General features: G+C 34.9%; 2 protein-coding genes and 3 pseudogenes across 2 annotated transcripts; 4 read left to right on the top strand and 1 right to left on the bottom strand.

The window, feature by feature from the left end:
* The first annotated feature begins 981 nt into the window (after positions 1-981).
* Positions 982-2160, top strand: LOC140975005 (1-aminocyclopropane-1-carboxylate oxidase 5-like; annotated as a pseudogene).
* A 2836-nt stretch (positions 2161-4996) lies between these two features.
* On the top strand, positions 4997-6503 carry LOC140974784 (transcription factor TCP15-like). Its single transcript, XM_073438271.1, has one exon. It carries the CDS (start codon positions 5053-5055, stop codon positions 6223-6225), a length of 1173 nt encoding a protein of 390 aa, XP_073294372.1. The 5' UTR covers positions 4997-5052; the 3' UTR covers positions 6226-6503.
* Positions 6504-11866: 5363 nt separating this feature from the next.
* On the top strand, positions 11867-16896 carry LOC140975553 (uncharacterized). Its single transcript, XM_073439307.1, has 10 exons — positions 11867-12186; positions 12861-13030; positions 13521-13585; positions 14173-14213; positions 14366-14454; positions 14546-14659; positions 14931-15008; positions 15420-15485; positions 15699-15776; positions 16585-16896. Exons 1-10 carry the CDS (start codon positions 12027-12029, stop codon positions 16690-16692), a joined length of 969 nt encoding a protein of 322 aa, XP_073295408.1. The 5' UTR covers positions 11867-12026; the 3' UTR covers positions 16693-16896.
* A 765-nt stretch (positions 16897-17661) lies between these two features.
* LOC140975548 (ABC transporter G family member STR2-like) lies at positions 17662-20722 on the top strand (annotated as a pseudogene).
* A 714-nt stretch (positions 20723-21436) lies between these two features.
* On the bottom strand, positions 21437-24486 carry LOC140975552 (putative late blight resistance protein homolog R1A-10; annotated as a pseudogene).
* Between the last annotated feature and the right edge of the window lie 422 nt (positions 24487-24908).

Genomic DNA, 24908 nt, shown 5'->3' with positions numbered 1-24908 from the left:
ATAAATGGATTATTTTTTCAATAATTGTGTATTAAATAATTTTATTAGTGGATTAAATATTATAAAATTTATTTTAATAAATAATTAAATATGTATCTTTTATATTTATTCTTTAAGAATATTATTATATTATTTTTCAACTGTAAATAAAATAATATGTAATATTTTAAGAATATTTATTTTAGAGTTGATGGGTTGGAAAAAAGCTTTATTTTTAATGCAAAAATTGTGTTATTTTGAAGCTAAATCCGCAGTATTATATTGCAACAAGTTCGAGATGACCTAAACATTAAATGGGAAAAAAAAATTAGGAAATAAAAAGCATCAAAATTCTAATTTTCAAACCTTTAACGGGGAAACAAGAATCTTCCTTAGATGCCCCAACTCCAAGATTATCCAACTACTTACCCGGTACAAAAAATAATAATAATAAATTATATATAACAAAAATTCTTGTGAGACTGTCTCACGAGTCAAGTTTGTGAGAATGATTTGTAATTCAACTCAATTCATAAAAAAAATATTATTATTCTTTGTAAATATGAATCATATCAACCCTTCTCACGGATATAGATCAGTGAACCATTCTCACATTATACTTATTCAATCGAAAAATAACACATAAAATTCATATATTATATAATACGCATAATGATGCAATACTTAATATAGAGTGATATATACAAAAGTTAGATGTATTTTGGTAAGTCGTTAATTAGTATCCACTAAATTTAAAAAATATTAATATAATGCTATAATCTTAATTCGGGCTACTCAATTTAAATTTTATAAGCTCAAACTCAGTCGAGTATTCAATGTTAAACTAGAGTTCGAGCTTGACTCATAAAATTATCGAGTTACTCGAACTCATGCTCGAAAGGATTTGTAAGCATAACATAGCGCGAGCTTGAAAAATTTAGGATTTTTCAATTTTAGGGTTGAAATTTTTTATTTAATTTAACAAATATACCCTTAAATAATATGTCCTATATCAAGACGGGAGAAATAATAGAGAAAATTCTGAATGATTGCTTAGGGCTGCCCCCTGATTTCTTGAAAGAACACAACCAGGATAGAAGCTGGGATTTCACGGTGGCTTTGCGCTAATTTCCGGCGACTGAAACCGAAAACAACGGCATGGCGGAACACGAACTGTGTAACCGTTGTAATCCAGGATGAAGTTGGAAGGCTGGAGATAAAAAAAAGATGGGAAATGGATCCTTGTTGTTCCTGCTCCGGGCACCATTGTTGTCAATATAAGCGACATTATTCAGGTCAGGTGTAGGCCAACTAAACGAGTCAAGAAATCGGAAAATTTTGAAGCTAGCACATGGCAAGATCAACGAATCATGGGCATTGATCTTACACAAAAATTTGTCGATCCCAAACGGACTCATATTTTGAAAATTCCACGACCACCCAAGTTCAAAATTGACCTCAAGATCATGCTCAAGCCCAAACCCGTGTGGCTCACAAAAAAATAAAACTTGGACTAAACAAGATCATTGCACGAATCAAAAGTTGGCTTAGTGTATTATAGGGACTAGTCGACGTTTGTAGGCATATAATTAAAACCTGCCCACCAACATGGACATCAACAGATCTAGCGACGCGCCTATATTTGTTTCTTTGATATTTTTGTTTTTATGTTGTCAAATGTCATCCTTAATCATGTATGTTTTGATTTTTGACATTTTCGTAATTTTTATTGAGAGTGTTAATGTGGCAGCGTCGCATCAGTACCATGCACATCGGAAAAACGAATAAAATTGTCACAATAACAAAGATACAACTTGACATTACAAAAAGACAAAAATAAATTACCAAAAATTAATACAATTTTTTTCGTGTTTGTATATAAAAGAATAGTTATTTGTAGTGAAAAGTTAAAGTTGAATAATTTGCATGTACGTACTAAGCAACAATAAATTCAACAGTGAAACACACAGAGTGGTGAGATCTAAAGAATAAAATCGCCACTCATTCGCCTTCTTCTGCAGCAAACAGGGTAACAAGTGGGTGGAAACCATTGCCCCAATTCACCAAAGAAATAGGGAATCTGCCAGAGGATTTTTGAACAAGGATTATCAGGAAATGAGGATGAGGAACAACACTCATCCTCCTTCGAACCCTAATGATGTTGTCACAATAGCACATTAGCAATTTCTATCAATTACAAAATTCGACCATTAAGTTGATCTGTTTTAGATCTTGGTCCGTGAGTTGTCAAAGTTCGATCTCAGTCCAGCTTTTAGGCATTTTTCGCTGATATATACTGGAGTGACATCGATATCACAACAATACTCTAGATGAAAGGCTAAAAATAACCGAAAAAGTTAAACTTTAATGATTTACAAGACTAAGAGTAAAATATACCATTAAAAAACGAATTTTGTAAATTTTCCTTCTTGTTTATATGCATATTATTTGCTTATCTTTTAGGTTTGTTGACTTTTAGAATTAATTATGTTTCTTTAAGTCATGAATTAATGTGCAGGTACTTTTGCAATTCTAAACAAATTGGATTATTAATAAATTTGAGAACTTTTGTTTTATATATATACAACACAATCATCAATAATATTGGCAGTTCCATTAATAGGATCCTAAATAATTGTTATTTAATTAATATATCAAATCAATTGGCACCCTAGTTAATTTTGAATGCACGAAAAATCCTATGAAACAGTCTCATGAGTCAATTTTGTGATATGTATCTCCAACCCGACCAGGTCTATGAAAAAAATATTAATTTTTGTGCAAAATATATTAATTTTCATTATAAATATTGAGCAGATCAATCCATCTTACGAATATAAACCGTAGATTCATTGAAGAAAAAGAATTTTTATATTAGGTTTAAGACATGATTAAAGTTTTAAACAAAGTCACAAAAAGCAAAGTTAAATTCCAGGGGAAATCCCAATGTAGACCCAAAGTGCATTGTCCGAGAGACTTTTCTTGGATGAATACGATCTAACATCATTAATCGAATATGGCCTTTAGTGGCTGAATCTGTCTATTTAAGATCTAATTGAGGATTATAGGATTCTTTAACGTAAATAGATTGTGAAATTTGTCGATTTTAAATATTCCAGAAATTTATATTACTTTTGGTTTTTGGTCCGGTAAAGGTAAGTGATCATCAATGTTTATTCGGTCATAATGCAATTAGTTTTTTTTTTAAATTTTGAGAAAATTGCATTTTTTTTCTTGTATATTTGTTTTTTTTTTTTTCGACTTTCAGTATTATTACTACCTTATCTTCCTAATTTTGGCGATTTTTAAATTTAGTGTTTTTTCATGGGAGGTACTGATATGCTATTACACACATAATCACCGTATTGGTGTCACATCACCACTACATTAGAAAAATGACTAAAATAGTAAAAACAAAAAAACCAACGAAGTAGCATACTAAATCTGAAATTTGACGACATAAATAACCAAAATTGCAAAGAAAGAAACATACATGATCAAAATACATTTTTCTTTTACTTTTACTTCTAATTCACTTGAGTATTAGCGTGATACCAAATACATTAATAAAGCATATTGTCATATCAGTAACATCCAACATCACGTCAGTACTACGATAAAAAAGATTAAATCACTTCGAAAACCAAAATATGTCTACTTACACGAAGACTACATTAATTTTGAATGCTAGCAAGTACATTTGTCACATTCATATGAAGGTTTTGAACTATTTTGAATCAATAAGAACAAGATCCATCAATATTGTTGAGCTGTATTGATCTTATATTATTTTCTTCCCTTAAGAAAGGTAAAGTGGCAAAGGCTAAAGAAAATAATTAAATGATTAATGGAGGTGGGACAAGGGCTAGCTTAGCTTTCATTCCCATATATATATTTTATATAAATATTTAATTGACTTGGGGATTGGATCCCACAATGACCTCCATTGTCTTTATGGATTGATTTATAAAAAGAGCACCTCACGTGGACTCTGAAACATGGTGTCTGTCCATCTCCTACTACAGTACTAAACAATAATAAGTGTGGAGCTCTCTATATAATTAAATTAAAGATTCTCGTGCAAACCACGATGAGATATTAGTTGATTATATATTATTGTTCAATTTAACGTTTGATTCAAGTTCTACGGAGTAGAGTTGTAAATTATTATGTTATTCATATATATATTGATTTATCATCGTTACGTCATACATTAATATTTATCATCACATCCTACGAGTTAAACGGTGTTTACTGAATTCAATACTTGACATAAAATAACATAACAACCAGACAAAAAAAACTAGATAAATTGAAGTACATATCTTAATAGTATATGGTAAATATAAAATAAGTTAAGAAACATATTATTTAGGATTATTTAAAAGCTCACTTCATTCAATTCAGGCGAATTAATGGATTTTAACCATGTACATAAAAATAGCACAACCACCCTCTTGATCAAAAGTAAAATTGGACATTTTTATTCTTACGTAAGTTGTTTTTTAAGATCAACAAAATAATACATTCATTTATATATATGGATCGTCGATTTACACTACAAGAAAAACGCTCGATTTTTACCGTTGTCGATGTCGGAATTTCTTGTGGTGTAAAATATTTATATATTATTTTTTTAAAAAAAAAATTCTCTTCTTGGCACTACTATATAACTTGTAAATTACAAACTAGTATTACTCATTCCATATCCTTAATTATTTTATTAATTGACTATTAATTTCATAATATATAGATTGCATGCATTTAAATTGATTATTTTAGTTTTTTTTTTCATTTTTCAAATGCCCCCTAAGAGTAACTATCCTTATAAATATTAGTCATGATTTAATTAATTTTTATTCCATTTAAATAATAATAACTATTATATTTATATCTATTAACATTAAATAAATTAAATTTGATGTCACTAAAAAAAATTGGCTAATTTATCATGTATAGAAAATATTTGTGAGACTATTTGCTTAGCATTATTAAATTGCTATCGAAGATAGGAAGCAAGACCTTTTAAGGAGTGGGGTTTACTTGTTTTTCGTATATTTCTCTATTGTGATCATGGAAGAAAAAGATGATCATCTTCACCGCCGCAGCCACCACCACCGCCACGGCTGTCCCCCGAACTTCCCTTTTCAATTACTTGAAAAGAAGGAAGATGATTCAGCTAGATGCTCCACCAGCTCTGCCGCCTACCCTTCTCTCACCATCTCCACTACCGCCGTCGTATCAAACCCTAACTCCCTATCCCGGTCAACCACGGCCACCTCAACCCTCCAGATCCTCTCCGCCACATCAGACACCACCAAGAAGACACCTCCGAAACGGACATCGACTAAGGATCGCCACACTAAGGTCGATGGACGGGGGCGGCGCATCCGTATGCCTGTCTTGTGTGCTGCTAGGGTTTTCCAGCTCACTCGAGAGCTCGGCCACAAGTCCGACGGAGAAACGATAGAGTGGCTGCTCCAGCAGGCGGAACCTGCTGTCATCGCCGCCACGGGAACAGGGACGATCCCAGCTAACTTCACGTCGCTTAACATATCACTACGAAGCTCGGGCTCGAGCATTTCAGTACCATCTCAATTAAGATCAAGTTATTTCAATTCGAATTATACTATGCAGCAGCGCCGGGGGCTCTTTCCGGGTATTGGGTTGTTGTCGGAGAGTTCTTCAGGGTCGTTGTTGAATTTCCCGGTAGGAAACTTAAACCCTAGTTTCATTCAGGCGAAGCAGGAAATGCGGGAGGACTTGATGGAGACGGAGGAGAGTATTCTTGCGAGGAAACGCAGGGTGGAGCAGGAGTTGCAGCAGCCACAGCACCACCAGACCGGAAGCTACTTGTTACAGCCGAACACAACAGCGGTTCCGACTAGCCACACCTCGGTTCCGTCCAATTTTTGGATGCTGCAGGCGAATTCCAACAGCAGCCAAGTCATAGGTAGTGATCCAATATGGACATTTCCACCAGTTAATCTCAATAACAATGCCTCCGCTGCAGCTTTGTATAGAGGAACAATGTCTAATGGTCTGCATTTCATGAACTTCCCGGCCTCCATCGCCCTCTTGCCGGGTCAACAAATAGGCGGCAGCGGCGGAGGAATTGGTGGTGGATTAGGATCAGAAGGGCAATCCGGAATTCTTGCTGGACTGAACCATTATCGAATTGGCGGTGGTGGAGTGCCGGAATCTCAGGTGAGTGAGTCGAACAGAGACGATCATCATATCCCATGAACAACATCCATATCCATTTGTGTGCTTTGATGTGCAAAACAAGCAAGGTTTGATTAATTAAAGTGTTTTACAATAATATTTCTTTTTTCCTCTTTAAATTTCAACACTATTTTTTTCATCTTTCCTTTTTTTTTTTTGGTGCGTGATTAATATTTTGAAATCATATTGGCCAATTTCAATATATAGTTTTTCCTTCATGTTTCTCTTTGGCAAATTGGTAACATAATGGTATGTATCAATTTGGTTTGTTATCGAGTTCTTGATTTTTTGATCAAGAGTTGATAATTGTAATTGTAATTGTATAAGTTGTTTTTCATGATATTCCAATCTCATCGACTCTTTTTTTGAGTAGTATATTGTGATACGGTCTAACGAATTTTTATCTTGAGACGGGTCAACTTTATAACCAATATTCACAGTAAAAAGTAATATTATTAGCATAAAAAGGAATACTTTTTCATGGATGACCCAAATAAGAGATTCGACCCACGAAATTTATCCGTGAAACCGTCTCACAAGAGTTTTTGTGTTTTTTTTTTGGTTTAAAGATCACTTTTGGAATATTTTGATATATATAAAGTCAAAATTCTTGAATTGCATGTATATTAATAGATAATTGGGTCGATTTATTGATTAAATTTTTTTATTATATTACATTACCTCTCAAACATATCGAATGTCCAAACATATTATATTGCAAATTAAAAATGAATAATGGGAAAGTGGCCTAAAATATTGTGTACGTAGTTCATATATATGTAACTCTTCTAATTACCAGTACTGATCATGAATTAGTAAATTATTTAAAATTTCTTGAGAGGAACAAAGTATAAATCATTCAAAAACAATCATATATAAAAAAACGAAAAATTATAATGTTAATCGTGTATATTTGCTTCTTTGGTATTTTAGTCCTTTAAGCTATTATACTTCAATTTTAATAATGTATATTTTGATATTCGCAAAATTTAGTATTTTTTTTGTCGACGGTGCCATTGTAGCACTATATACATGATGTCACATTAGCTTGATTAAAAGTTCCAAAAAAAAAATAAAAGAAATGACAAAAAAATTACTGAAATCTGACAACATAAAAAATAAAAAATCATAAAAAAAACAAATATACAGAACACAAAATGCAATTTTTCCTTAAAAAAAATATAATTATTGAATACATGATTATTTTATATAACTTGTATTGCACTCCACTTGTCAAGAAAAATTCTTGGTTGACCAATTGGTCAATGAGTAAGAATTATTAGTGGGAACCATCATAGTATGGAATAAGATAGTGACACTTGCAACTAAAAATTCAATTATTTTTTAAAAATAAACAGGAAATTCTATCCAAATTCTTTCAGTGGTATGAAAATCTCACATTTTACACCTTTCATTATTAGTTATTATTATTATCATTAAATTATATATAAAAAAAGGATTTAATGGGATGGGCCAAGTGATTGCATAATGGGGGCCCATATTCTATCTTTGCTCGGGTTGTGAGGCCCACATGCTTATAGTTTGCTTTTAACCATTCCAGTGAAAAATGTTGGTATGGTTTCCACTCGTACGGCTCTTCATGCCTAGGTTAAACATGCAAGAAATATAAAATATTTAGGTTTTCATCAAATTTTTTTTTTCACAAAAACTCTTGTGAGACGGTTTTACAGATCAATTTTGTGAAACAGATATTTTATGTGGGTCATCCACGAAAAGTATTATTTTTTTATGTTAAATATATTAATTTTTATTGTAAATATGGACATGATTAATCCGTCTCACGAATAAAGATCTGTGAGACCGTCCTGTGAAAGACCTACTTTTTATATATATATATAAAATACACTTAAATCCACAAAACCCATCACTAAAATTTTAAAAAAACTATTTGATTAAAAATTCATCTGGTTATGAGAGATAAAAATTAAACGAGAGAAATCCAAGTGTGTATAGACTTTGATCATATTCGAATTTTATTTAGCGACGAAAAAACCCGAATAACTAGGTGAAAATGAATAGTACTTCAATAGTATGTAACCATGAAATGAAAACCGGGCATATAATTTACTAAGATAAGATATAAAATCAAAACCGGGTGTATAATTTACTTTATATCATTCAAATTACTTGATCTATATCAATAGAATTCAAATATTATATTTATATTATTCAATAAATGAGTAGATATATTGTGAGACGGTCTTATTTGATATTTTTTCATTGATCGAATAGAGTTGAAGATCCGTCTCAAAAAATTAACTCACAAGTCACGAGACTCTATAACGAGAGTTTTTATGTCCAAATAAATAATTATTTATCCATTTATATATTTATTTAATAAATTATTTTTTTGCGACGTACTTTTGTAATATAATTATATACTTGATTTGATTATAAACTTTTCTAGATTAGGCATACTAGCTGGCGCCAAGAAGATGGGTGGTGTGATTTCCGGGCCCCACCAGCGTAGGCCCATCACTGACTACTTTGGGTTATGTGGGCCCATCTATCAATGGGCTTTCTGTTTTTTTCTACAAAACTTTCAAAAATAAAATATAGTGGAAAAGACTTAATAATTCCCCCCACTATTACTCAAGTAGACAGGGTAGGTTCATGTCTGCCCAAAGAAACTGGAGATTTTATTTTTTAAAATTAAAATTATTTGAACACATTTGACTATGTAAGAGTCATATCTAAATCTCATATTTTGATGTTAAGATTGAAACTTGAACATAACTCAACCTCAAAAGCTAGCTCAAGAGGGGAGGATTGTCCAAACTCATATATACAACTCCCAAGTATTTTATCCAACCGATTTGGGACAACTAACGCACCCCCTCACGTCTAGGAATGAACATCTGAAGCGTGAATTTTACAAATGATCCAACTATGGGCAGAACGGGCGATCCGACACATAACGGTGGAACCTGAGCTCTGATACCATGTTAAGATTGGAACTTGAACCTAACTCAATCCCAAAAACTAGCTCAAGAAGGAGGATTGTCCAAGTTCATATATACAACACCCAAATATTTTATCTAATCGATGTGACAGAACTAACAGTTGATGATGAATTATAGGTCAGATCACAAATCCGAATGAACCTCACAAGTTTGTTGAAAATAAAAGTTTAGAATCGTTTAATATGTAACATCTTTATACTCATACATTATTTGAATGATTCCCACTATCCAACATTAATTAGTAGGTGTGACACCATCATAATATCGATGAATTGTTTTGTCATATGGTCGTACGCATATTGCACATGGCTATTTCATGAGATTTCAAGCTGACAATTTAAGACATAAATTGTCTCATCTTTCGGAAGGTAAACTAAACCAATCGGCATCGAATATCGAGGCATAATTGCTTCCCTAAGTACTTAACAAAGTACAACTTTTTTGGGCTAATTTTGAGGTTTACTTAAAAAAAAAATTCCTTAAACCCAATTTATTACATCATGCTAATGATTTTAATTATTGGTTATTTAAGTAGGCCCCCGAGTGTGATTTTGGTGAGTTTGATGTCTCTCCCACTCTGTCTAATTGCTCTATTATTTCATATGATGTGAATATGTGGAAACAAACTACATTTGGAAAAATATGGAAGATTTGATTATATGATTATGAATATAATATTCGATTCTCAATGGTAGTTAATATAGTCCGGTAAAACATCAAAATTAAGGAGACATGTGAGACAATTTTGTGATACATATATTCTATTCAGGTCATTTATAAAAAAATATTACTTTCTATTGTAAATATAAACATAATTGACATAATTTATGAATAAAAATTTGTAAAATCGTCTGATGAACTATTTGCTCAACTTTAAAAACATGAAACTAAGGTAATTATTTTGACGATTTTTGGCACATAATGAGCAAAATCATGGAATGGTATGTAAGCACTGACCTTGACACACTTGTATGCTCAATCAATAAATCCACACTTCGCCATCACTCCTCCTATAATTATTCTAACCATCCAACTTTGTACGGTCCCACTACCCAAGTCTCCATTTTTTGGGTTATAATAATAATAATGATAATAATATTCACTAAAAATTTAGGATCCGATTCCAGCAAGTTACACTAGTCCAGACGCAGGTTTTGAATTTGCTTCGAGCCTGAAATCACAAAGAAGACCGTTAGAAGGGGGCCGAGAGGGTGTTTCGACGTAACCCCTCCGACGCTTAAGTCAAAGACTGATGATAAAAATGGAGAGCAGCTAAATGTGCTGCTTGAATCGAAAATAATATATTGAATGAATAAATTAGACACAAAAACTTGGTATTTACAGGAAAATACTTGAACATATGATAGGCCTCCCACCTTGACTGGGATGAGTCAGGGGTCCTAGATCTGGTTTGAGTCTAATATCAGTGAACCTATCCATGAGATATATCAAATAATAATAATAATAATAATAATAATAAATATTTGATATAAGAAAAAGTAAATTGAAAGATATAGATAATAGAATAATATAATATAACTCTAATTATTTTAAAATTCAAACCAAATATTAGACTAAATAAAAATATGAACAATTAATGCACTTCCCTTTCCCACCAAAAAATGATTTCAACCATACCTAAAAGATATAAAACAAAATCATCATGTACTTGTTTCTTGTTTATGAATGTTATACAAATAAAACCGTGTATTTATTATATTATATTATATTACGTTAGCTCGTGAAACACACATATTGCACGTCCGATTTAATATATGAATTTTTATGTATTTATGTATGTATGTATAAGTATTGTGCATGGTATATGTATAATATATATTTTTTTATGTAATATATTTGATTTCAATTTTATGTTATCGCGTATGCGTAAAAGTATGTCCCTCGTGAATCATATATAATACCTTGGTATGGTTCATATTTTGCATTGGTCGAGGAGGCATTAGTTTGATTGAATCATTTGCTATGTTTTAGACTCTGAATACCTTGGTACAATTCACATTTTTCCATGTTGAAAGAGTAACAAAGGTAATTGTGTGTCAATGTTTAAAACAAGTGATAATGAATTTTTACTTTACAAAATTTTACATTTTTAAAAAAATTAGTCTATGTTCATTTTTTTTAAATATTTGCAAACAATATCTAAATCTCATGGTCTTAGAAAACACGAGCGGCAATTTTGGAAACTGTTTTTGTTAGGTTAATCGTGCATGAGTAAAAGTAGTACTAAGATAAGTGACCTCCTGAGAAGTTCTCGTACGTCAAGCTACTGACGTTGCGCCGCTTGATTAGGTTGGCTAAGTGAGTCGTAAAAGAGTAATACGAAATCTTAACAGATAATACTCTCTCTGCTTGAGATATGATCGACGGTAAAGAAAAGTTAATACTGATCCTTAAGGGATGAGAGACATTATCAGCAGATAAACACATACCTCCTCAGACTCATGAACCTAACAACTCCATCAAACGCGAAACCCGGTTCGGTTTGAAGTTATATTTGCATAATTAGAATCGGTTTGACATGTATCGACCTACACTCCTAAACCCAACGTGAAACCCGGTTCGGTTTGTAGTTATATTTGCATAATTAGAATCAGTTTGATATGCATCGACCTAAACTCCTAAACCCGGTCCATATGGACACTTGGTGACCTGAAACGGTTCCCATAGCTCGACTGACAGAAGCTTCTTCGAGGTGCGAATCAGTTCCTGCCCCTGGAGAAAAACTGGAACTTTCACTCCCTCAGAAGTAAAAATTGATTTTAGTTCCACAATTAACGTAAATTAGATGTGGGCGTTTGGTGATAATCCTTCCATTCGATGATGAGCAGGGGGTTAATTAATTACTGTTGTTCTTGCTCACCAAAGATTACTATAATTTGGTTCATTTCCGCTTTTACTTTCTACTTTTTCTTCCAAATGGCGCTCCGCAATTCTTCATCTCATGATGACATTAATCCTAATCGGCCCGCCATTTCAGGTAATAAGGTTCTTGGTTCCATCGAATTTCAGTTTTTGTTGCTCCATCAATATTGCCTGAATCTTCATGTAGATTGCGGTTGACTCAACTTTGGTTTCTTATGAAATCAGGTGGAGGGTAGGAATTTAAATGTTTTACGTTATTGTCTTTAAAGGGTCGTGTGAAGAAGGTGACTTTTTTTGGTGACAGTAGTTTTATTTAGTAGTTTGTTTGATTGCCAACTTATTTTGGGCAGCAGTTGAAGTCGTGGAATTAGGATATGTTGAAGTTTTATCTGATTTCATTTTAGTTGAAGTAAACTTCAATCTTGGAACAGGGTTTATGTAATCTAATACAGCACTTTTGTGGGTAAAGTTGCTTTTGTTGAAAGTTTGGAACAGTCAGGATGATGATCGAGTATGCATTGAGTATTCAGAACTTCTTACATGCTGAACTTTTTTTTTTATTGTGGTTCATTGTTTTATGTCAATAGATCAGTCTTGTAGTCAGGACGATAATCGATAATGAATTGAGTATTTGGATCTTCATACATGCTGAATTGTTTATTATGGTTCATTGTTTTATGTCAATAGATCAGTCTTCCGAATAGTTGATGTTCTGGTCTTCTGTATGCCTCATATGATAGAACAATGAACTTTAAAATAAATTGTTATAAGTGCCTCTTTAATCTGCAGCACAATCTTCAATTTCAAATGCTGAGCAGAGATCAATATTATATGCAAAGATGGCGAAAGATCTGGATGAGAATGGAGCCGTTTTTCTTCGACAAGGAGAAACTTCTCAGTCTTTATCACTGTCAGATATTTTTACATTGAAGGATGGAACTGTGACGCCAGTTCTTAAGGTAAATATGAAATTCTAACCAGAAGGCATTTTCGTATATTTATTCGGAACTCCTCAAACTTAAGTGTGTGGTATGAGCTGCTAGCTCATTAATTATTCAACTTCAGCTACAACTTTTTTACATGATTGTTGGAAAGCTTGGAGCAAATTCATGAACTTTTCATCATTATCATTATTATGTTTATGTTGAATATATACCATATAATACATATTGATGAAAAACTATGACACCTGAATGTTAAGACATTCATTCTCAAAAAATCAAATCAATTGTAATATGTAATTGTCTTTTAACGTTAAACAAATTAACTTAGCATTCTCTCTATGGTACAATGAAGCATGTCCTTAGGCGTATTTGATGATGACTAAGATCTGATATAAAATTAGCTCAATGACCGATTCAACAGAACTTGAAAATTAATGAGCATTAAAACTTTAAAACTCCGACTCATCTATTCAAATCGAATAACCGATAGTTTTCTTTTGTGTAGGCCGCAAACCCTCCTGTGCGAGCAAATGTTCTGCATCTAAATCCTGAATACGCTATTCCAATATCGTGAGTGAATTGTATCATAGTTCTATTTGGTGATCATCTTTAAAGTGTACTAGATTTTCAATTGAAACCATACGTGAGCAGTGGATATGCAATCAAAACTGTATTTGGACTGTGGACCTGGTCTCTCTCATATGGCACAGCATGTAATATGTTCTTGAACACGGGAAGACCAATTAGCAAATCAGGTGCAAGTTGGCATTGGAATCTATAAGCCAATTGCCTTGAGCAAAGAGGCTATTTTTAGATGCTATGAAGTCGCCTTGAAAGGTCTCCCTGTCATTTGATACCAAAAAAAATTTGCTTATCGGGACTTATCTTTGAACCTACTGCGAACAAGAGACATGTCGAACATCTGGTGTAAGACTTGAATACTGATCCCAAAAGCAAAACCTTGTTGGAACATTACAAATTCTAAATTTAGTTGATACATCAATAAATCTTTATCCATGGACTCTGATGCTTTGATAACAATGACTTCTGTCATGCATTTGACTGATATATGTAGTGTAGTGTTTTTTTGGAATATATGTGGAATATCATTTTTTTAATTCCTTTTCCCATCATATGATGGCTTGATTATGCTGCAGGGAAGCCGTGAAGAATATATTATTGCCGCACTTTGACAAAGGTGAGACATATCAGTCATATAACTTGACATGAATATTTTCATTTTATGCTTGATGTTGGACACACGGGACTAAACCAGCAACTCTTTAGCTACTTTTGGCACAATACTTTAAGGGTATTACTTTTCGTGATATTAATACACTTCTTGGTTAGCAATTTGGTTTCAGAACTCTAGTATGTACCACTTTAGTATGTTTCATGCTTCACATCACATATCTCCGGTACCCGCCACAGAAACCGAGGTAATTATGATGATTGCCTCTGTCCTTTCGTTTCCTTACTTTCCCATTTGTAAAATTTCTTCCGTTGCAATGACTGTTATTTAATTTCCAGATTGAAGTTGAAGCAAGTGCCATAAAAACTGTCACAGAGACCATATGCCCTTTAAATATTTTCCTAGATCGCGTGGTTTTGACCTCTACTGGCGTGCTACTAGGTTGTTGGCAGGTTGCCTTATTAATCTCTTTCTCAAATCTCAATATATTCTCTGGAGAGAAACGGATTTTGTGTTGTGACATTTTTTTCCCACTACTCAGATGCTGATTTATGATCGAGAAGATTTATTGGTTTCATGTTTTACTTATCCAATCATGAACATTTGATTGCATTTGCTAAACTATTTCAGTACACTGTCATTCGAAATTCAAAACAATTACATAGTTGGTTTTTCATACGCTATTCTTGCTAATGGTTTCAAACACATGCTTATCATGCTCAGGTGATCTCTGGAACAGATCCTGTAACAATTCGTACTAAACTAAAAACTGCTCTGCCACGTGCTCCAGAGAAGCAGCTAGTAAGAACCAGATAGACCTGCTTTGCCATGTTACTGTATTTGTAAAATGTTTGTCTTATTATCCAAGAATATGGTGTCTTGAGCACTGAAGCAATCTGATGCTAGAATAATTTGAATTGAGAAAGGTAAGTGGCATGGTGTTATGTCCAATTTGAAGTTGTAAGACCTATGATTATTTTTTTTTTATTTTTTTAGTGTTCTTTGGATTTGTTAGACCTATGAGTTTTCCAATATGTAGACCAGCTTTGCTGTTCTAATCCTACTAGTATTTAGTTTCTTCGTCATTGTTACATGCCAATGTTAATCCTAAACTAGTTGGAGTCTATTGTGAAGATATATTGACCCGAGTCACTCAAATTATGCGTATTAACTTCATTGGTATTTTTAATGTCTCTTTATATTCGGCTGCAGTATAATGAGGTGATGCTTCATACGTCATTCGCGAGGCTTCTAGGGCCCCCCAACAACTTGCCAGAGGTATCTATAATAAAGTAACTTTTGATAAAATGCAGTGGAAATTCTTACTTTTTATTACTTGTTTTAATCTTGAATATATTAAAATTTCAGCTGCTTATTTTCCGTTTCTTGCATTTGATAGTACAAAGCCAGACAATTAAGACATCACACTTCATTAACTTGCATCGTCATGATTTGCTTATTTCCATTTTTGTTGATTATTCTTCTGTTTAGGAGGGACAAAAAGTTTCCGGAATCCAAATTTTCCACGAGCTTGTAAACAGAGTAAACAACAAAATTCGGGGAATGAAGGTAGCTTTCTCTTTTGTGATTGAACCATCTATTTGATTTTAATTGAAGTTCATCCTCAGCATTCTGTTCTGGTCACCATGCATCAGAGTATTGATCAAGAATGATTCATAGAAGTTGTCATGACTCCAGCATCGAGCACATTAAACATATGTGTGTGTCTGTCTTAATTCAGTTATTTTTCGCTGGTGTAGATGAAGCCCTTGATCCATGATTGTAACTTGTTGAATTGGTGTATCACATTCAATTTTCTATGCGATAGAGTATCATGATCATCCCCAACATTCTTGTGGTTGCATTTGTAAATCCAGGATCATACCAGTAGATATCTAGCCAAACTTATTGAATGCCAAACTCTTTACGCTTGTAGTACCCCAGTGAGTCTGAAACCATCTGTCGTATACCTGGGCCCCGGAGTCAAGTGGATTATTTTTTTACCAGTGCTAAAATTGCACCTACATTGGCGCACACGAGTTCCTCAAACATGCTCGATCTTTTCTTTTACATCCCGCTCGGATATAGCATCACTACCATCATAAACTAGAGCCAAACATTCGTCTCAATGTTCAAACTATGAATTTCCACTGGTTTGAAGTTTGCTTCCCAAACTAATTATCTAACAATGCAGTACAGTGTAAATTCTTCAACTTTTCAGGAGACTGCTCGATTGTTTACTAGAATCTTTTCTCATGCGTGTCAGTGTTACCATTCTTCTGGTGTAAATTCTCTGTAATTTTATGCATCCGTCACTACAGTAACAGCGCTTATATGTTTACTACCTCTCGTACTTTCTTGATCCTGATAATTTCAGGCAACTGTGACCGAACTCTGGTACGTGGAGGAATACGACATGCTCGCTCTCGCACTTAACGGAAAGATGAAGGTCCGCGAGTTTCATTTCGGCTGTTCAAACGCTTAGCATTTTCACTGTTCAAGTCAAGCCAGTGGACAATTTTAGTAAGTTCAGAACAATTCCTGACGGTGTTGTAAGTAAACCTGGCTGATTCTAATAAAAATATGAGATGGGTGTTTTGGATAATGGCAAAATAGTTTTTTTTTAATGTATTCAAAATATTAAATTTTCATACGGAACTTATGATTTTGGAAGCAATTTTTATGTCAACTATCCCGAGCTAGGGGCATGATCTGATAGACAACGACCACAAGAAAATGACCATATTTACAATTGAGTGGTCAGAGGAGCAATTTCAACTACATCACCTAATGGACAATTAAGCATATGATGAAAGGCTAAAGAAAGTATTTAATTATTCCAACTTTCGATTAAAACAATAATCTTGCCAAGTATAAGCTAATCAAGAATCATTAAAGTAATCACATAATTAATAATATGTTACTTTAGAACAAATTTAGAGAGGTAGACCTGTTGGTGTTAAGATCCAAGTAGTTATAATGTTTGGTTAAGGAATTTCAAGCATATGCAATCTTTCACTTATAGGTAAAAAAGTCGTTTGGTGTAAAAGAAATATTAATTTATTACACATTCTTAATTTATCTAACGTTTAACTTAATTTTGATTTAGAATCATGATCATAAAAATATTATGTTATATCCCCCCCCCCCCACCCCACCCCACCACCCACCCACACACACACACACTCCATATATGATATATTCATCAATTATTGGAAATTTAGTTGGATTTGTGTTGAGAAATCACACACAAACGATACCATCAAACTATCCTACAAATGATGCCAAAAGGGCAGATGGGCTCAGCATGACAAACAAAAAAATCAAGAAAATTGATGAAGCAGACAAGAAGGAGTTTTCCTTTTTGGAACAATACACAGCTTGCAAAAGGATTACACAATGCGAAGCTCAACTTAGAACTTGACTCCCCACCAGCTATTCATTGGAATTCGAACCATCCTAGATTCGATATAAATCTTTCTTGATAAATAATTTTCATTTTCACATACATACTTTTTTTTGGGTATTTGGCAAGATGAAAAATGCTGATAATCATAAACCGGAGATGGTAATAGATATAGGGAAGGGAGCAAATTTTTCAGGGGGAATGGAGTTTTCCAACCTTACATATAATGTGATCAAGAAACAGAAGGATATTAATGGGAAATGGATCAAGCGTGAAGCTGATTTGTTGCATGATATAACCGGATATGCCCCTAAAGGGTGCATCACGGCTGTTATGGGTCCTAGTGGTGCCGGAAAATCGACATTTTTAGATGGCTTGGCTGGAAGAATCGCCAGCGGAAGCCTTATGGGACGAGTATCATTGGATGGTGTTGACGTGAACCCGAGCTTGATTAAGAGGACTTCGGCATATATAATGCAAGATGACAGGCTGTTTCCTATGCTGACTGTTTATGAGACTCTCATGTTTGCGGCAGATTTTAGGTTGGGATCAGTCTCTAGGAATGAGAAAAGGGAACGTGTAGAGAAGTTAATCGAACAGCTCGGTTTAACTGTAAGTAACCAAAACTTTATTTGTATTGTTGTCTTTGGCGAAACTTAACTCTCAACCTGAATTTTTCTTGATTGTTTTGCGTTGTGCAGACGTCTGTAAACACTTATATAGGCGATGAAGGGACGAGAGGCATATCGGGGGGTGAGCGTCGCAGGGTTTCAATAGGAGTGGACATCATACATGGACCTTCCCTTTTATTCCTGGATGAGCCTACTTCAGGACTAGACTCAACCAGTGCTCATAGTGTGATCGAAAAGGTCCACGATATAGCACGGTCATCCTCAAAATTCACCAGCCCTCATCCCGTATCCAGCTTTTGCTTGACCACCTCATAATCTTGGCTCGAGGGCAGCTCATGTACCAGGGCTCGCCCAAGGATGTCACCCTCCACTTAGGCCGGATGGGACGTAAAATCCCCAAAGGTGAAAATTCAATCGAGCACTTCATCGACGTGGTGCAAGAGTATGATCAGTCGGAACTCGGAGTGGAGGTGTTGGCGGAGTTTGCTTTAACTGGAGTGAAGCCACCACTTCTGGTTGACAATGAGGATACATCTGTTCCAACTGTTGTTCCCACCTTGACTTTGCCTCCTACTCAAAGCACCAATCAACAGGCAGAAGAGGGAGGTGGATACAGGTCGAATAAACGGTACCGTTTGCAAACGGTACACAAGAACGAGAAGGATTTTGATCACAGTGTGGAAAGCCAGTCGAATCAGTCCAATTCTTGGAGTATTAACCAGTCAATGACCTTTACCCCAACTAGGAATCATGCTGATCACAGAGCCCCGACTCAAAGGAGGTAAGGAAATTAAAAAATGACCCTCTCGCTGAATTTTCTGATTCTTGAAATGACTTTCCATCTATATTTCGCAGCCCATCTCCAGGATATTACACATACTCAAGCGACTTCCTGCAAGGCACACTAACCACTCGTAGCAGCGAATACACGGTTAACGAAGACGACTACCGGACAAATAGCATTGTCCACCCGAATGCTATCTCAAAATACCATAACTTAGGCTCGAAATTTTCCAACTCCTTCCCAGAGATATGGGTACTAATGCGCCGCAACTCTGTCAACATCAGGCGGACCCGCGAGCTCTTCCTATCCCGACTTCTAGTCCTAACCATAATGGGCTTCATGATGGCCACCATGTTCTGGCATCCTAAAGACGATGTCCAAGGCATCACAAATAGGCTAAGCTTCTTTATATTTACAGTCTGCCTCTTCTTCTCCTCCTCCAATGATGCTGTCCCAGCTTTCATCCAAGAACGCTACATCTTCATCCGTGAAACATCACACAATGCATATCGAGCCTCATCCTACACCATTGCAGGACTGATCACCTACCTTCCTTTCCTCGCCCTTCAGGCATCGGTTTACGCAATAATTGTCTGGTTCCCATTGAAACTCAATGGTCCATTTTGGTACTTCTTGCTAGTCCTCTACATGTCCCTCCTCTCAACAAACTCTTTCGTGGTGTTTGTAAGCTCGGTCGTGCCCAATTACATCCTGGGATACGCGGCTGTGATTGCATTCACTGCGCTTTTCTTCTTATTCTGCGGATACTTTGTGAATAGCCATGAAATGCCACCATACTGGAAATGGATGCACTACGTTTCGACTATGACTTATCCATATGAGGGACTGCTGATGAATGAGTATCAAACTGACCAGACTTTAGGTGGGATAAGTGGGTTCAACATATTGGAAATTCTTGCAATTAGGACTAGAAAGTATCTGAAGTGGCATAAGGTGTATATAATGCTGGGATGGGCTTTTTTGTACAGAGTTCTTTTCTATGTTGTTCTGCGTTTCTTTTCCAAGAATCAAAGGACATAGACTTTGCAGAGAATGCTAAACAAGAATATTTTGGAGATAAAATTTTAACAGACAGTGTATTCAGACAGATGTTTTTATCTAACTGTTTGATCAAAAGAATTTGTCACACATGAATCTAAGAACTTTATTCCTTTTTATTAATTCCAGTTTCATCATTTAAGTTGAGTTTTAGTTTGCTTTGGCTAGTATTTTTTTGGACTGAAATAATAGTAGGGAAAAATGTGAACCAATTTCCAGAAAATTAATGCATCAAAGAACCCACTTAGGATCACAAAATAAAATTTTATATTGTTGAATTTCAGTAACTTCTGACCTATTTAACACCTTAAGATTCACAAACTCCTGTAATTCATAGTGACTTCTTTTTTTCACTTCCTCCAGTAGTCTTTTACTTTGTTACAGCCGTAATTCCAAGTCCAACGCACCGCATCTGTCACTGGGCAACAAGTGTGCAATTGCACGCAAACATGGAATCACCAGGTCAATCAGAAAGAGATGTACTACACAATTTACTTTCTTTATTCTGGTAAAAGAATAATATGTTGAAGCATGCTTTCGTAATTTTTCCCCGAGTTTTTTAAGAGGATCTTCTTGGACAGATCTTGAATTTTCGCTGCCATGATGATTCCTGTAACTACCCCTCCTTTTGAAACTACAGAAAGAAAAAGAATGAAGCTATGATTATCATTCAACTGTTGGCGAAATAGTATTGTGCTATATGAGAAACCATTTATGTACACCATATGCCATAACCGATGATCTGATCATGAACTAGTTTAACAAACAAAATATAGAATTTCACTTATTTTCAGAGAAAACCAATTCATATTCATGTGATTGCATTAGCTTCATGTGTGTTCAAATACTCTTATAATTGGTTACCTGCCATAGCCACCTCTCCTTCCACGTTTGTACTGCTCATATGGGTTGCCATCATCATCATCAATGTCATTTTCATCATATCCCGGTAAACTATCATCATCGGACATTGATCTATAAGAAGCCTTAATTGGTCAATCTTCATTTCATTCATGAAATATGTTTCATCATCAATTAATGAAAGCTTTGGAATCCATATTTCAAAAAGCAACACATGAACTTTGATTTTTACTTGAGAGAGAGGGTCGACCTTGATACTAACTCGAACACGCAAAAAGCCTTGTTTCATTACAGATAGTTATATCCATGAAAATCAATTTGAGAAACAAGTTTACACAACTTTAACTTCAACTCCTCCATTAGTTCCTTATCGGAAAGCGTATTTTTTTTAACAGAAAAACCACCAAGCCACATGGGGTTAAGCTGAATCCCAATCTATACATATAAGTGAACCACATGTAAAAATTTGAGGATCCAGCCTTACCTATTAAATTCTCTCCTCCACAAGTCTTCCTCTCTTCTTTGTCTATCATCAGCTCTCGCCTTCTATCCTCCTTTTCCTTTTTCCTTCTTTCCTCTGCTTCTTGTCTTCTCTTTGTGGTTTCTTCCTCCTTTTCTTTTCTCTATCCAAAGCAAAAAATATAAATGTTTATGTAATTGGTCTTTCAACACACACATGTATACATTTATAAATGCATACATACAGTCATGAGCATAGTCATGTGTGCTCGTTTACATTTTGATAGATGTATTTGCTTACGTACATATATCTTTACATGCGTACATTATACATAAAGTCACGGCCATGTCATGTGCACTTGTTTACCTTTTGATAGATGTACTCCCACATTTTATATAACTAACATGAAGTCCTTCGTTCCCCAAGGATATTTGTTCCTCTTCTATTTGCCTCGCCGATTCCAAAGCGGCTGGGCTAGCATCGTCCAACTCGATACTTTCAAGTGTCTGTAAATTTACAAAATCAAGTGGGATTTCTTCCAGGTTGGTGCACTCCCAAAGGAATAGGCGCTCAAGTACTGGAAAATGGTCTTTCTCAGCATTCCAGTACCGCAGATCCGTTCCATCAATAAGTAGAGACTTTAATCGACAAAATTCACCTTTTATCGGTTCCCACACCAAACCTTGAAATGCATCGTTTTTCAGCTTCAGAACTTCAAGATTAGGCAACGAGCCAACTATAGACATATCTTTCCAAGAGATTCTGGTACCATTTAAAGTCAACTTTATGAGATTTTGAGGCAGAGTAAGGCCCTTTGAAATGGTAATATACGATCTTGGTTCAACAATGCATTTCAGTATTTCAAGCTTCTTTAGTTTCATCAAATGTCTAAGAGAAAATGCCTTTCGCTCATCTTGTATCTTAACCCGGATCCCTAGTTTCTTTGCATTTGGAATTCTTTTGATGAACTCCTCTGTACAGCTTGAACGGTGGATGAGGAAAATAACATGTTCCAAACTGGAGATGCCTTAAATGTCGCATCCACCAGATTTCTATAGGTAGATACACTGATGAATCAAAGCGTCTTTGGTGAATAATTAAGGTTTGGAGATTTTGGAGATTCCTTAGAGAATCAGGTAGATATTTAGAAATGAGTGTTTCTAGCTCACAGCAGACATAAACATACCTTAAGTGTACGAGGTTGATTATATCGTAAGGGAAAAACTCCAAATCCACATTAGACAAGTCCAGTACCTTGAGAAGTTTACAACATGACCATAATTCATTGTGAGGTTTACTCTGGGATATAAGAGAACGGACAAGAGAAAAAGTTCCTATCATTCTGAGGATGTCTGCTCGAGCTTCATCTGTAGAATCTTTACGAATGAATAGGCGACGTGGATCCTTGGCGATTTCTTGACAACAACATATGTTGGCATTTAAGGTATGAATAAACTTCTCATCTAGCACTTTACTCAAGCACCACTCCCTAAACAGATCGTGAACGATGCACGATTTAATTTTCCCATAGTATCTCTTCTCTCCAACCAAAACAAGATTCCTTGATATCAAATCTTCCAAATAGTCCTCTCCCACCTCTTCCAAGCTTTTTGAGCTATTCGGTTTGATGAATCCCTCAGCTATCCATAGTTTGATGAGCTTGGAGGTTGGAATTTCGAAATCTTGGGAATAAACTCCGGCATACAGGAAGCATGCTTTCAAATGATGTGGCAAATGGTCGTAGCTTAAAGATAACAGCTCACTGCATTCCCTATCTTTCGAAATTAAAACTGAGTTGAGATTTTTCTCAATGTATTCCCATTCTCTCCTTGTTCTTAAGACATTGGACAAGAGGCCGCTTATGACAACAATTGAAAGTGGAAGTCCCTTGCAACTTCTTACAATCTCCTTTCCAACTTCCTCAAGCTCAGGAAGGCAACATCCATCCCTGAAAACCTTGGAACAAAACATATCCCAGCTTTCGTTCTCATTTAGGAGACGCATGTGATGATGATCAGGCTTAAACGAGTTTGCATAGGCAGCCACATCAGATAGCCGAGTCGTCAACAAGACCCGACTCCCCTTATTGTCATCAGGAAGTAGTCTTTTAATGTTTCCCCAAGCCTCCTTATGCCACAGGTCATCCATTACAATGAGATATCTCTTACCTTTCAAACATTTATACAGACAGTCTGATAGTTCTCCATCACTCTTTTGATACATGTCATCTGTTAGCATTCTCATGGATTCTAGAAGGCCTAATATATAGGATATTCCTTTCTCTATAATTTTGGGATACTGTTACCCAAGCAGCAACATCAAATGGAAATTCAATAGATTTCTTATAAACATTTTTAACCAAAGTAGTCTTACCAATACCGCCCGCTCCAACCACCGGTATGATTAGTAGCTTCTCCGATTGTCGTCCTACGATTCGTTCCATCAGTTGCAATGAATCATCTTCGAATCCAACCATGGTATAGTCACCACAAGAAGCAAGTGGCAAACATTGTGTAAAATTCAAATCTTTAGCACCCTCCCACAAGTCCACCAGCCGTGTCACCTTTAGCTTAATCGATACGATTTCTTCCACCACGATCTTCAAGTGTTGTATAATGATTTTGCTCCTCCTAAGTTTTTCTCCACGACTCTCCGCAAAAAAATGCTTTGTCATGTAGGATTCAATATCATCTTCTGCTTTGTACACCGCATCTCTGATTTTTCTTTCCAAACACAGCGCAACACGGCTTCTTTTCTTCCAAGAACGTTCAAGAAAATCGTGGAAGCAAGCCATGCTTTCAAGGAGAGATTCAATCTGCTGCTTCTCCCAAGGAATCTGGTGGTCACCAAGGTGAGGATGCAATATATTCTCTAAAATTTGCATCAGAGAAACTACAGCAGCATTAGCCATTTTCAATCTCTCTAAACTTAGTCAAATTATAACATCTGATAAATTCTTTTTTGTAAGTGAAGATTTGAAACAAACCGAGTCGCCATTTTTTTTAAAGGAAAAAAAAATGGTGACAACCACATAAACAAACAAGAATCCAGACGTTGACCACAAAAAAAAAAAAAAAAAAAAAACCCCACCAATTGTAATAAAATTTTGCGGCAATATTGTTATTATTATACGTCATCATGGCTCCATTCCTTATTTTATTACAATGTCTGCCAGTGGGGAAGAAGGCGTAAGTCAACAATGTTCATAATTGATCTAAACACGCATAATTTTTTATTATTTTTTTTAAATATAATGGTGGTCGTTGGATTTACTTGAGATTAATATCCTTCACGTAGATTGAACTAAATCATCCAACAATATAGAAAATTTAATGTAACATATAATTTAATGATGATTAATTAGTAAAATTATAATTTCGGTAATATAACGTCACGTTGTTTATTTATTGTCAGACTATCTGATAATTCAAAATCTTAGGCTACTTGTATTTAAAAAAAAAATTAATCATCCTATTTCGATGTTATGTTAAGATTTTAA

Source organism: Primulina huaijiensis, chromosome 4 (assembly GCF_012295235.1).
Source record: "Primulina huaijiensis isolate GDHJ02 chromosome 4, ASM1229523v2, whole genome shotgun sequence".
In the NCBI taxonomy this organism is placed as follows: domain Eukaryota; kingdom Viridiplantae; phylum Streptophyta; class Magnoliopsida; order Lamiales; family Gesneriaceae; genus Primulina; species Primulina huaijiensis.
The sequence above is the reverse complement of the archived record's forward strand: the minus strand, read 5'-3'. Positions and strand labels throughout refer to the sequence as shown.